The sequence below is a fragment of the Pocillopora verrucosa genome, chromosome 3 (assembly GCF_036669915.1).
Source record: "Pocillopora verrucosa isolate sample1 chromosome 3, ASM3666991v2, whole genome shotgun sequence".
Taxonomy (NCBI): Eukaryota; Metazoa; Cnidaria; class Anthozoa; order Scleractinia; family Pocilloporidae; genus Pocillopora; species Pocillopora verrucosa.
In genome coordinates this window covers 10,378,853-10,391,573 of record NC_089314.1, presented here as the reverse complement: position 1 = coordinate 10,391,573, position 12,721 = coordinate 10,378,853, and the positions used below count along the sequence as shown (strand labels likewise).

The following is a 12,721-nucleotide window of genomic DNA, read 5'->3' as shown; positions in this document are numbered from 1 at the left end:
AATGGTGATTGCAAAATTGAAAAGGAATTCAGAATTCTGGTTTGTAGGTCTGGTGCGGATTTATTTTCAACCCGCGCTACTTGGACCAAAAGAAAATCCTGCATTTTATCTCTCTGGATTCGCCTAAAGGCTTCATTTTTTCGCAAATTTTGTTACTTAGGCTGAGGTTCTAATAGTGAACGAGAAGGAATTGGAACGAACAAAAGGAGCTTTCCTAAATCGAGGAAGCGTGGGTTCTAAGTGACAATCGAAAAAATGGCGGGAGATTAAAGTTAAATACAGTATCCGTACCCGTTCATGGCTTAGGACCCGGAGAGATGTTCTTTGATGGGTGTCAATAATCTCTGGTTTATTTTAGAACCAGCCAAGAGAACGGAAAACCTCTCTGCCCTCCGCAACAAGACGCTCTGTGTGGACTTAAGTGGGTGGATTTGCGAGGCTCAATGTGCAAAAGGTTTGAAAAACAACGTAAATAAACCGCACTTGCGAAATCTTTTCTTCCGATTGCTTCACTTGACTCGACTTGGAGTCAAGTTGGTGTTTGTTGTTGATGGAAAACCACCTGAACTGAAATGGGATGCAATCGCCAAGCGAGTTCAAGCGAGAGATGGCGGGCAGTTCTGCAAAGTCAAGAAACCTGCTAAAGCTAGCGCTGGCTCGGGGGCTCGTGTCGGTCGATCGCAGTTTGCGATTTGGGTCAGAGAGGTAAGATCATCTTTCTTTTACGTTTTCATTTTTTTACCAGATCTCTTTCTGTATTATGCCTGAATGTTTCTTATGCTAGAACGCAGAACTGGCGTGATTTTTATATTACATGGGATCAGGCCTGGCTAACGGTTTTTGGGTATTGAGGGTCAATTTTTTAAGGTGTGTAGTTTGTCTAAGGGTTATTTAGGTGTGTTTCTCAGAACACTGACCAACAATTTCTAAAAGTCTATGTTGCTAAAGAGAGGTATTACTTACACACTTTTTCTTTTAAGTGTAAAAACTGGTTTGAAGAGGGGGGTAAAGGGGAAGTCTTGCTAATGTTTCACAGACATGAAGTAGATATAGTGCATTGTGAAAAATCAGATATTTGCATCTAAGTTCACGCATTGCAAATAGCAAAAATTTCGTAGTTCATTGGGACCTTTAATTTGGTATCTTCACTGGTCACGAAATTTGAAAACACTTTATCCTCTATTCCAATAACCCCTTCCCTCCCCCCCCCCCTTTTTTATGAAGAAGTGTGCCTATTAATTTTCCAAATGCACAAGTCAGGTGTAAGAAATAACTTAGGATTCATGAGATAACTCTGAAGACATTTATGAGGTTTTTGTAAATTTAATACTTGAGAGCTGGCAGGTCGCAAATGTCAATGTACTGGCAATAAACCTTGTTTTCTTTTTTTGTAATACATTCAGTCCAATTAACCCTTCAACTCCCAGATCAAATTTGTAATTCTCCTTACTGTCAGCCATACAATTCATATGATGTTAGTTCTGAGAATTTAGTATTGGATCAACTTGTTATCCCCAAATTGATCTTTTTTTATCTGGTTGATATTGTATCAACATTGTAAGGAAAAGTTCTGTCTTGGTCACTCATGGGAGTTAAAGGGTTAACTCTCTTCCTTGCTGCTTAGCATTTGTTAGTAAATTAGAAAAATCTTTTTTTAACACAGTGCCGGAAGTTGTTGAACCTACTAGGGGTGCCATGTCTTGAGAGCGAGGGTGAAGCTGAAGCACTTTGTGCATGGCTTGATCTCCATCAGGTAGGTTTAGAGATATTTTACTTCTTGTTTTGAAAGGTGTGTTTGTTCATCACGGTTATAATGATAAGTGATATTTCACCCTTTATACCCTAACTTCAGTATGCATATTCTCAATACTGTCCTCTTTTCATTTTACTTACAAGGAGAATTTGTCAGAATGAATGGTGAAGGGCTTATGCTTGAATCATCAACTTTGAAACTCTTTATGGTGGCTTAAATATTGCCTATTTGTGATCTTATATTGCCTGAGTATAATTAATTTTTGATAAATTTGATATTGAGAGTCTGATTTTTAATAACTTTTGGTATAGCAAATAAAAGTTATACTTAACAGTAAATAAATCAATTACCTACAGATTGTGGATGGGTGTATAACCAATGATGGAGATGCATTTTTGTATGGAGCTAGAACAGTGTATAGAGATCTTTGTATCAGTGGAAAGGTGAGGCATCTTCAGACTGTGGTCCATGTAGTTCAATCATCTTACTGTGTAACTAAGTAAACTGTGAGCAACAGAATCACAGAATGTTATTGTATTCCAGGGAAAAAGCTATACAGGCATAACAAAACCAAGAGAAATGGATGTGTTCTGCTGTAAGAAAACAATTTGAAAATTTGGGGTGAACTGGTAAAAGTAGGAGCAAACTGGCTTCGCTTCTGGAGGTGAACTTGCATAAGTGGAAGGGAATGAACTTGCAATATAATGGGGCAAAACCTTCATAAACATTAAAAAAAGATCTAGTTTTAAGGTGTTTAAGCTTCTTTTTTGTTTAAATTTTCAGGGTGGATCAGTAGAATGTTACAAAATGGAAGAGATTGAAGCCAAGCTTGGTATGTCACACCATGACTGCCCTCATCATGTTTTCCAAAGAAGTCCACCATTGTTCTTTCTTCATTTTTCTCTTTGGGAACTCTTGCTCTGAGTGAAAATTCTTGCATTCCTCACTAGCTCTGTTCACTGGAGAAATCATATCCTAGAACCCACTATTTTTGTCTTAGATTCCTCTCCATAACCTTATTTTGAATACTAATGTATGTGATTCTCCTTAGTATACATTCTTCATTTTATCGAAACTCTAGTTCAACACCTGCTTGACAAATCACCTGGGCCCTGGGCTTGCCAACAGGGGTAACAATAGTGAAAATTAGGGGAATTTAGTGGCAAACATACTATGAGGTGGCTTTGCTTGTCCACTGTTTCCAGATCAAATTGGAATTTCAAGTGTTATTTTCAGCGAAGGGAGGAAACAAGAGGATTTGGAGAAAATCCCTCCGAGCAAGAAAGAGAACCATCAATAAACTCAACCTAAAATTTTACCCTGGCCACAGGGGTGGGAGGTCAGCGCTTTCACCTCTGTGCCATCCCACTCCAATCTTCAACAGATGGTTAAATTAAAACTGTTATATGTAGCTTTTTCATGCTTTATTTTAGATCTCAACAGACAGAAGCTGGTTGCACTTGGCATACTTCTAGGATGTGATTACCTTCCACAAGGCGTATCAGGAGTAGGAAAGGAAATTGCCATGAAGCTAATTAAGAGTGTCAATCACAAAAACCTACTTGACAGGTTAAAATAATTACTTAAAATTCAATATTATCTACTTTTAATTAATTGCAATCAATGCCAGTTACAGTATGCTTCATTTATTGACCTCTCTTGATTGAGTAGCTGATAAGAGCATGACTTGCCTTTAAAGGCACACAGGTTTAATTGATATTTGGCTCAAAATTCTATGGAAAACCATAACAAGTCCTAAAAAAAAAAATTGTGAACATTTCATTATTTCATCATTCATCATGATTTCGCACCTCTGATATTAATAGCAATTTGTGCTCTTACAAGGTGACACTGATACAGTCATGACATTCTTAACAATAGTTTACAGATGATACAGCTGTTAGGCTGTTTTCATTTGTTTTGTACTTGCATTAATTCTGGATTGATTTCTTTAAGGTTCTATGAATGGACAAAGGTTTCGGACCATGATGAAATTCTTTCAAGTGTGGAGAAGCTTGTGAAATGGTAAATCTTTTGATAAAGTGACAAAATTCTTAAAACAGTTGCCAAACCCTGTAACTAACCAATCTCGAGTGGAGTACCATGTTATTATAGTCTTCAATGGATACTGTAGGTGGACTAGATGACCAGTGTATAGTTTTTTATTTGAATTCAGCAAATATTTTTTCAATGAACAAATTTTGCTTGACAAAATATATGAGCTGTCTTTAAATAAAACCCTAGATACAAGCATGAAACTGTGACAACAGCCTAAAAGGGATATTATTTTTATTGAATAAATGCCTTAGAGCTTTTTTTCCCAACATCCATTTTTTAACCACCAGTAATTTAACTTGTTTATAGCAAAGCTCTAAAAGACAAGAACTTCCCACATCCAGAGGTAAGTGAACATAAATTAGTAAGAGACATGTTCTGTACAATATTTAAAACGTTTATTTAGTGACCCAACCAAAAAGTAGTGGAGGTAATTAACCCTTGGATCCCTGAGAGTGACCTATATCTAATTTCTCCTTACAACATCACCTTTGAATCACAAATTAAGGTCATGAGAATAAAGGAAATGATCGCCAACTGTTGATTGTTGCACAAATTCTCCTTGTCATTACCCTAGGAAAAGTATATTGGACAGTATGGAGAATATGCATACTGATGTTAGGGTGTAAAGGGTCATATAGAAGCTTAGTAATTGTTTTATTGATTGCAAAGATTCAGAGCAAAATGTCAAGTAATGTATTCTCTTGCATAGGATCATAAAATGGTAAGTCTCTTGTTGAATGTCTCTGTTTCAGACTGTTTTTGGTTTCTCATCATCAGGTTATTCAGGAATTTCTGTCACCAAAAGTTGTCCCTCAGCAAGTTTCCTTAAAGATCTTCAATCCAGATCTAAGAGGCTTGCAGGTGACTGTAACCTGTAGTGAACTTAGTCATACATGTATAGTGTAGCTTAACAGTATACTACAATTGTATGAATCATATTTTGAGGAAAACCTCAAGGAGATAAAGTTTAGCATTCATTTAACTAATACTCCTTTATGCCATACTAATGCCTCATTTTTTTATTTACTGTGTTCAGTACTTCAAATTTTAAATTCATTAAACTTTGTTTGCATTATTTGTTGTGCCTTTCTTTATTGTAAAAAGGCAAATTCCCTCCCAGGTTATCTTGATTTCCTTTTCTTAACCTGTTCATGAAATATATTTTTATCTATTTTCACATAATTTGTACATATGGGCAAATATATATTCCAGTTTGTGAGCACTAAAAGTTAGGGAATTGTCTACTCTTTTAGGAATTCTGCCTCAAGCACTTGGAGTGGCCTGAGGAATATATCACAGAAAAGGTTATATTGAATTTTATATCATAGAATACTTATTCATGCTTATTTCATACTGAGGATGATAAAGAAAGTTACTGTATGCATGAAGAATGCTTGTCAATGAAAGCTTAGTTCAAAGAGATTTCTTAAATTCTAGGTTCTTCTATTGATCACCTATTGGCAAATGACATCATCACTAGAGAATCACACAATGATACTCGTTCAACCAGAAAGGTAAAACTAACTTTAGAGTGGCTGGAATGTTAAACTTTATTCTATATTGATCTGCATAGAACATACCATTCCTAATGAGTAATTCTCAATTATTTTGATCAATACAAGCCTATCATTGAATTAAGATCAGGGTACCAATATGGTGTTTTATCTTGTATTTAGGATTGTAAAATCTCGTGTCCAACAGAGGATTGAATGTTATGAAGTTGAATGGAAAAACCTTAAACTTGGAGAAACATGTCCAGTTTCTTTTGTGACCATTGAGAGCAGAGAGGTATTACCAGGATTTGAAACAAATTTTTTGGAAAAAAATTGCTCTACCAAATGTAATTTAGTAGAGATTGATGAATGAAAGTGATGAAAAACAAGAAGAGGAAAATCATTTAGTTACGAATTTAATTTAAACACATTATCAAGGCTTAAGATTATTATATAAGGAAAATAATGAAAGGGTTTCATAGGCTCCTACATTCATCTCCTCATTTCTTGCACCAATCTTTTCCTACATCAAACTCTTGGCAGCACTTCACTTTCTTGCAATAATTTCTTTGAACCTGTTATGTAACTATAGATGATGAGTAGGTGCATGATTAAATCAAATGACCTGTAGGAATTTAAGAAAACCTCTATTCTAGGTTGTATGATGTTCACTGTACATGGCATTTTATTGTGACTAAGAGACTCACCAGAATCTTTTCAGAATTTTTTGTGCCATTGGGTTAAGCTGCTTGCAGTCTAGCCTTTTATTGTAGGGGGATTCTAAACTGCATGGTCATGAGTTTTGAATCTGATGAGTCTCTTCAGTGAGACGAAATGCAGTCATGAACTATTTTTTCATTAGTAATTGAGTATTTTCTTGCAGCAATTATCGGTACTATTGTATGGTATAATCAATATGAGGCTTTTGATTTGAGATACCAAATATTCTTAACCTTGACTTTTTTCAGCTTTTTACTCAAGCATATCCTGAGGTTGTTGAAGAATTCCACAAGAATGAAGCAATGAAACTGTCCAAAAAAACAAGTAAGCTGATAGGATATTCCTCCTTGCTGATCCTGACCCGTCTTTCAATCTTCCGAGGGAAACTGTGATCATAATGAGTGACATAATGAGTTGTTACTTAGGTTGTTGAATTAACTAAGCTTCTACCTTTCAATGTATTTAATGTATGTGCTGGTATTTATTTGTTATTTCAGAAAAGAAGAAAGCCACTACATCTGTGTCCTCTTCAGAATATCTTGAAAATGAAGTGGAGTTTCTATCAAGGCAGCTCGAAGATATAAGTGTGGGTCATTCTCGACAATTGCAAAGTTCTGAGCCAAAAAATGAAAGTTGTTCTAGCAGTTTATTTGGCGATGTCTCAACTAACGATTCCCTGCAAGATGTTATTGACTCTGTACTTCCAACATTCAATGGTTACTCACTACATCCACCAAGGATGAAACTCTCACTTGTCAATAGTGGTCATCCTGATAGTGATGATGATGGATATCATGATGACAGTGATGACAATGATGACAATGATGATGATGATGATGAGGATGATGACATAAAAGAGTGCAATGTGAATATACCTGGGGATCCCAATTCTTTACAGAGGGAATTAGCTCCAGATAATCTTGATTCTGAATATGGGTGTGGAGTTGATGGCAGTTATGGGGGGATATCAAAATCTTTGATGTTAAGAGATGTTCAAGCAACCCAGTGTCATCTTCAAGTTGATGTTTCCATTGAGAATCATGACATGACTGATAAGAAAATTTCCAATGCTAAAACAAATGAATATCCAAGGAAAAGACATGAAGCAAGGACAGTGGAGGAGGTTAAATCCATTTCAGAAAGTACAACTCAAAATGACTTTAAGTCCAGAAATATAAATGAACATGGAAAGAAATTTATGTTAGTAAATAATATAAAAAAATCAAAGCAAATGACAGTCTTAAGTGAGGCCGATGTTATTGAAATTTTTGGGTCCAGTGATGAGGATGATGATAGCGAATCATTTTTGTCAAGGCAGGTCTCTTCAAAATTCATGGAAAAGACATTGAAAGGAAGTGTAAGTAAGATCAAGTCAAGAAATGAAATTCCTGGTTTTGTCACTGAGTCCTCAGAGATGAAAAGCTTACTGGGACCAGGCCATTATGCAAATTCAGACTTTTTAGGCCAAACTCATCAGCACAATTTCCCTGAGGAATATAGTTTTAGGACAAATGAGTGTGTGCCAGATAGTTTGCAAGAGTTTTTGAGGGATCATTCAAGGGCTTTCTTAAGTAAAGATGACGTGAAGTATGTAAATGACACAAAGAAAAGCAAGAAGGAACTACTAGAATCCAAAGGGCAAGTTCTTAAGCCACAAAATAATGGCCTAATCAGTGCACCTCAGAGTTCAAATTGTAAATCCAAAACAGCTGTGAAATCAAATGGTTTCTCTGATGTTTACTCAGCTGGTAGATATGAAGAAGTTCAAGGAGATAAGTGTGGGAAAGAAAATGTTGATTCACCATTTGATGATTTTATGCCTGCTCCTCTGTCAAAACGACTGGCAAAGCAGCTGAGAGGCAAACAAAGACTTGCTAGTCTTCATTCCATTTCATCTGTTTCAGATGATAAATGAACCAAAAAGGGAGTCTCAAACACAGAGAAATGCTAGTAATGATTCGGAAAATATATCAAGTTTATTTTTTACTATTGATAACTTTAAAATATACTATTTTCAGTAATCTGTTATAGTAAGTCAAGTTCAAATGAAAAGTCCGAAGTTGAAAGTTCACTGTTTGTTAAACACTGATATTCCAATCTGTACTTCATGTAGATGAGATTTGATCTGTGCCACCAGTAAAAAGCTACAACAATAAATAGGTGCCACCATTGATGGCTTGATCCAACATAGTTTAGTTTACCTGCAAAAGGAGAAGAAAAAAGTTATGGGTCACCATAAGTACTACATACCTTAGGCCTCTCCCATAGAATGTTCTGTTTCTCATTGCCCAACCCAACCTTTGTTTTGGAGTTTCAGATGATTAAGACTTTGCCTCAAAGTTATTGTTAATTAATTACCCTAATTAACTTTAGCTTGTATATTGTATCAGGAACATTCTGCTAAGGAAAACAGGTAGAAAAGGACACATGAATCCAAGCTTTTCTTGAACTTGGGCTCTCATTCAATTTTTTTTTCAAGTTTTTCCCCAACTGACAGAGCCACTTTCACCGCAGGAAAGGCAATGGGAAATGAAATGAGCACTGTATGGCAAGAAAACTTAATAAACCCTTTGACCCCTAAGAGTGACTAGCATCTAATTTCTCCCAACAATGTAACCCCTAAATCATATGTTAAGATTATGAGAATAAAGGAAATGATCAGCGACTAAAGAAAAGCTTGTATGAGTCATGATTGTTAAACAAATTCCCCTTGTTAACACCTTAGTAAATTTAATAGAGAACAGTATGGAGAATACCCATATTGATGTTGGGGTGGAAAGAGTGAAAACAGTATTTTTTGGGGTGCACTCAGGATTAAATGAGCTTGTGCAGTTGACACCAACCACAATTATTCACCTCAGTTAAAGAAATTGGTGGATATCAGTCACAATTTAGTGAAAAATAGCAATTCTAGCTAGCAATTTTAATGTAATTATCATTTTGAACACAAGTTTCATGTATTTAATTTTAAATTAAAGTACAATCACGTTGTTTACTTTACCTGGGAAATATCTTTCTGGTATTTTAAGTGCATAAAATCCTAAAGCAAGAATTCCCAGCAAATACATGACAACCACTTTTGGAATGAAGAGCTAAAAGAACAATTAAAATGTGTTAGATTTCAGGTAATAAAAGTAAATTTATAATACTTTTAATTTAATAATACTTTTAGAATACTGTTGAGAAGAATGATTTAGAGACTTTCATTTTAAAAATAAATCACCTTTACCCTGCATTTCAATTTGCTGATTCTTAAAGTGGATCTCTCATTAGAATGGATTTCCAAAGGTGAGCTTCAAAGCATGAGAATTTGCAAACAAATTGCACCTAAAAAATCAAAGTATCTTGTACACTGTTTTGGTTATCATCAATGATAATCTTCTCCAAGGTAAAACATCTGGGTAGCGAGACCTATCCCCCTTAAACTAACTTTTGTGTACCTACCCTCACAGAGAAGTCATTCCATCCTCCAAGCAGCAGTACCCAGTGGATTGCTGGGACCACACCATATGCCACCAGGCTACAGAACAGTAAAAGACGTCTACTTGCCCAATGTGATGTCAAGAAAGAATGATGAAATTGAAATGCCAATGAAACAAAAGTCAGAAGAATCACACCACCCAGGTAAATGCTTTGCCAAGTCTAGAAGATCAATTCAAAGTAAAAAGTATTATTTTAGATTTCTAGACTAAAAAAAAAAAAAAAAGTTTTTCGAAATTCAAATACCTTGCTATAACAAAGTGTGAAGAAATTTCCCTCACACTATGTTATAGCAAGGTATTTGAACCACCAGTGATTATATACTGATGTGATAATAGATCATCCTCATGGCCTAAAAATTATATAAGGTAAATTTTACCGTTGATTATGTACTCTGATCATGCTGGTGAGGGCTGTCCCAATAGGGACTGTTGACAGTTACAATGGCCGAAGTTCCAACAACCTGAGTGGAAGTCATGATCAGAGTCTTTATATCTCACATATGCTATGCATGTCACATGCCTGCCCATTAAAGCTGTCGATCACTTGTGAATGCTGGAGAATCTCACACCTATGACTCACAATTCTAGAGTGCTACCCTTTATCATATACCAAGCAATAGAAATCTAGTGTTCATAACCTAAATATTTACCCTTTCACTCCCAAAGTCTTATTAGTAATTCTCCTTGCTGTCTCTCTGATGTAATGTGAGTTTGGAGAAATTGGTATTGGATTAACTAATAATCCATTATTTTGATTTTCTTTTTTCTCATTACTTGTCTGCTCCATGTTGTATCAGAAATATAAGGAGAAACTCTGTCTTGGTCACTTGTGGGAGTTAAAGGATTAAAAAAATTGAATATAGATTCCCACTAACATTTATCTGAATAAATATATATTCCAAGATACACTGTATATCCCTTACCACATGACAATAAAATGCGTAGTAAACCGCAGGCACATAACAAGCACACACACCAAGTGAGACGCCAGCCAGGTCAAGTGACAACCAAAGGTGAAAAACTCTTTCAGAGTGACAGCAAAATAAATGATAGAAGGCAGAAAAGAACATGCAAATCTGGAAAAGAGGAAACATGCCACTGTTCAGGAGTAAGGATGAGCATTTGGTGAGCACAAGTTGGAAGCCTGCTTTGTTCTGTAATTGGCCATTTTACAGTTGTGTAGTTAGTTGCCAAGCCTTTGATTTGGAGTGAGGCTGAAGGTAACCTTGTTGTGATAGAGACCAGTGTCTAGTTAACATGATGACAAAGTAATTTATATTTGAAAAGCAGCAAGGTTTGTATCATCACAAGGTCACCCTTAGCCTCACTCCTATTCAAAGGCTTGGCAACCAAGCACACAATAATTGCTTATTTTAAACAGCCTTCAAGATTCCATGGGCAAAGTGAGTTTGGGCATAAGTTTATATTAACAGTAATAACATGGTGCTTGTCAAAAGTTAAATTCAATAGTACTGTCTTGAAACAAAACAAACCATTACTGTTTGCTTTATCTAGTAGGATGAAGGATTCTGGAACAATGCAAAATTGTTTGAATTTTTTTATTTCATCCACTTTCAAGGTGTCTTTCTTACCATGTAGCCAATAAGTAAACATGTGAGCACCACATGATCAGAAAAAGTTCCATTGTGTTCTGGAATCTTGGCTAAGTTATCAACAAGGAGAAGGTAAAAGAAGTACAAGAATCCAAGTAAGTGAGACCAGATGTTGATGGACTCATTGGACAGTACAAAGAGACTGCAAAGTGAAGAGAAATTTCAAAGGTCAGAGTAATTTTACAAATAAAGAATGTTTACTCTTTTCACCTGAACATCAGTATGCAAGTTCTCTATGCTGTTCTATATCATTTCCTATAGTTCTTACAAAGAGAATTTGTCTAACAATCAAGAGCTTCTTGAGTTTGTGGTCATTTCCTTTGTTCTCAAAACCTTTATGTTTGATTTAGGGTGAAGCTGTTGGGAGAAATTAGATGCTTATCACTTTTAGGGGTTAAACTAAGAAGTGGTGTTGGACCTAATCCCACCTTGATATGTATGAAATTACGAGGAGTATAATTTTTGAAACTGCTTCTCCAGGCTACTCATTTGCAGAAAGTGAGTTAATCAGCTATGTAGTTCATCCCCTAATTTTATCAGCTGAAGTTTCCAAGAAAGTTTGGTGGTGCTCATTCATACTCCGCCTGGATTAAGAAACCATTAGCGCAACACAATGACGCTAAACAGGGCAGTTCCCTTGACCTTAAAATGCAACATTAAGCATACTTACCATAAAGCCACTCAAAAAGGGCGAAAATATTGCCATGCTAACCACGAGCCCCCCAAAAAAGGTAAAAATATTGCCTCAATGTAATCAATTCTAATGACACCACCTTTTTCTGTTGAGGGTTAATAATTAATCGAAGAAGTAGAAACTTTCTGGAGTTCTAAGGCTATGATAATTGGGGTTAAGAGAAGTAATCAACATATTATTTATTTGTAACCTTTCTTTCTGAATATTCTGCTTACCTCCCATGAAAGACTTGTCCCCGTATGCATGCTGTCAAAAGTAACCCCAATGCAACCCGTAACAAAAGCAAAGCCACACCCAAGGGAGAAAGACTACTGCCCCTTCTACAAACCTTTTGATGCACATTTTGAAAGATAAGAAAGCCCGGTAACCAGACGTTACGTACGGATTTCCTCTTAGGAAGTACGGGACATCGTGGTAGTCATACAATTTCACAACCTTCGAATCCAGAAGAAAAGTACATTTCAAATCTCTCTCGAACCCTCTCTCGTTTAAGTCCATTTGAATGCTCGGGAGATCAGCCATCTTTAATGTTCTCGATGTCCGATCTTCATTAGTAGTGTGTTACTACAGCGGACAACCAAAATCAAGGCGAATGGCAGAGTCCTTGGTTTAATACTAGCAGGTTTCGATTCTGGAGAGTATTCCCTCTGCTGCGTTTTCTTGTCCTTGCATTCACATGCTTTTAGTTGTATTTTCTGTTGACGTGACCAGGATTGGAGGAGGAGTTCCAGCAGAATTCCCTACAGATTTATTCTTCAAAGTAAGCGGAAATAATGATATCAATAATTGCCGGGCGTTCTAAGGTCCCCTAATCCCTTTTCTTCTCGTGGTCCTCCCGTGACTGTTTTCGATCGTGCGTTTACCCAAATTTGGTCAAGATCTCCAAATATAGATTGAAATGAGCGGAA

General features: G+C 36.1%; 2 protein-coding genes across 3 annotated transcripts; one reads left to right on the top strand and one right to left on the bottom strand.

Annotated features, from left to right (window-relative positions):
• Window positions 1–255: 255 nt before the first annotated feature.
• Window positions 256–8,058, top strand: LOC131776993 (flap endonuclease GEN homolog 1). Its single transcript, XM_059093212.2, has 13 exons — window positions 256–705; window positions 1,664–1,753; window positions 2,110–2,196; window positions 2,537–2,585; window positions 3,187–3,322; window positions 3,710–3,778; window positions 4,118–4,154; window positions 4,589–4,672; window positions 5,065–5,115; window positions 5,249–5,325; window positions 5,488–5,599; window positions 6,273–6,348; window positions 6,522–8,058. Exons 1-13 carry the CDS (start codon window positions 328–330, stop codon window positions 7,937–7,939), a joined length of 2,664 nt encoding a protein of 887 aa, XP_058949195.2. The 5' UTR covers window positions 256–327; the 3' UTR covers window positions 7,940–8,058.
• On the bottom strand, window positions 7,953–12,625 carry LOC131776994 (progestin and adipoQ receptor family member 3-like). 2 transcript variants are annotated; one of them, XM_066163942.1, is made up of 6 exons: window positions 12,029–12,231; window positions 11,099–11,261; window positions 10,430–10,582; window positions 9,469–9,666; window positions 9,026–9,116; window positions 7,953–8,225 (listed from the first exon to the last, which is right to left on the bottom strand). In XM_066163942.1, exons 2-6 carry the CDS (start codon window positions 11,099–11,101, stop codon window positions 8,050–8,052), a joined length of 621 nt encoding a protein of 206 aa, XP_066020039.1. In that variant the 5' UTR covers window positions 11,102–11,261; window positions 12,029–12,231; the 3' UTR covers window positions 7,953–8,049. The 2 variants fall into 2 exon arrangements, with proteins under 2 accessions (XP_066020039.1, XP_058949197.2); XM_059093214.2 differs by having other exon boundaries at window positions 7,966–8,225; window positions 12,142–12,625.
• Between the last annotated feature and the right edge of the window lie 96 nt (window positions 12,626–12,721).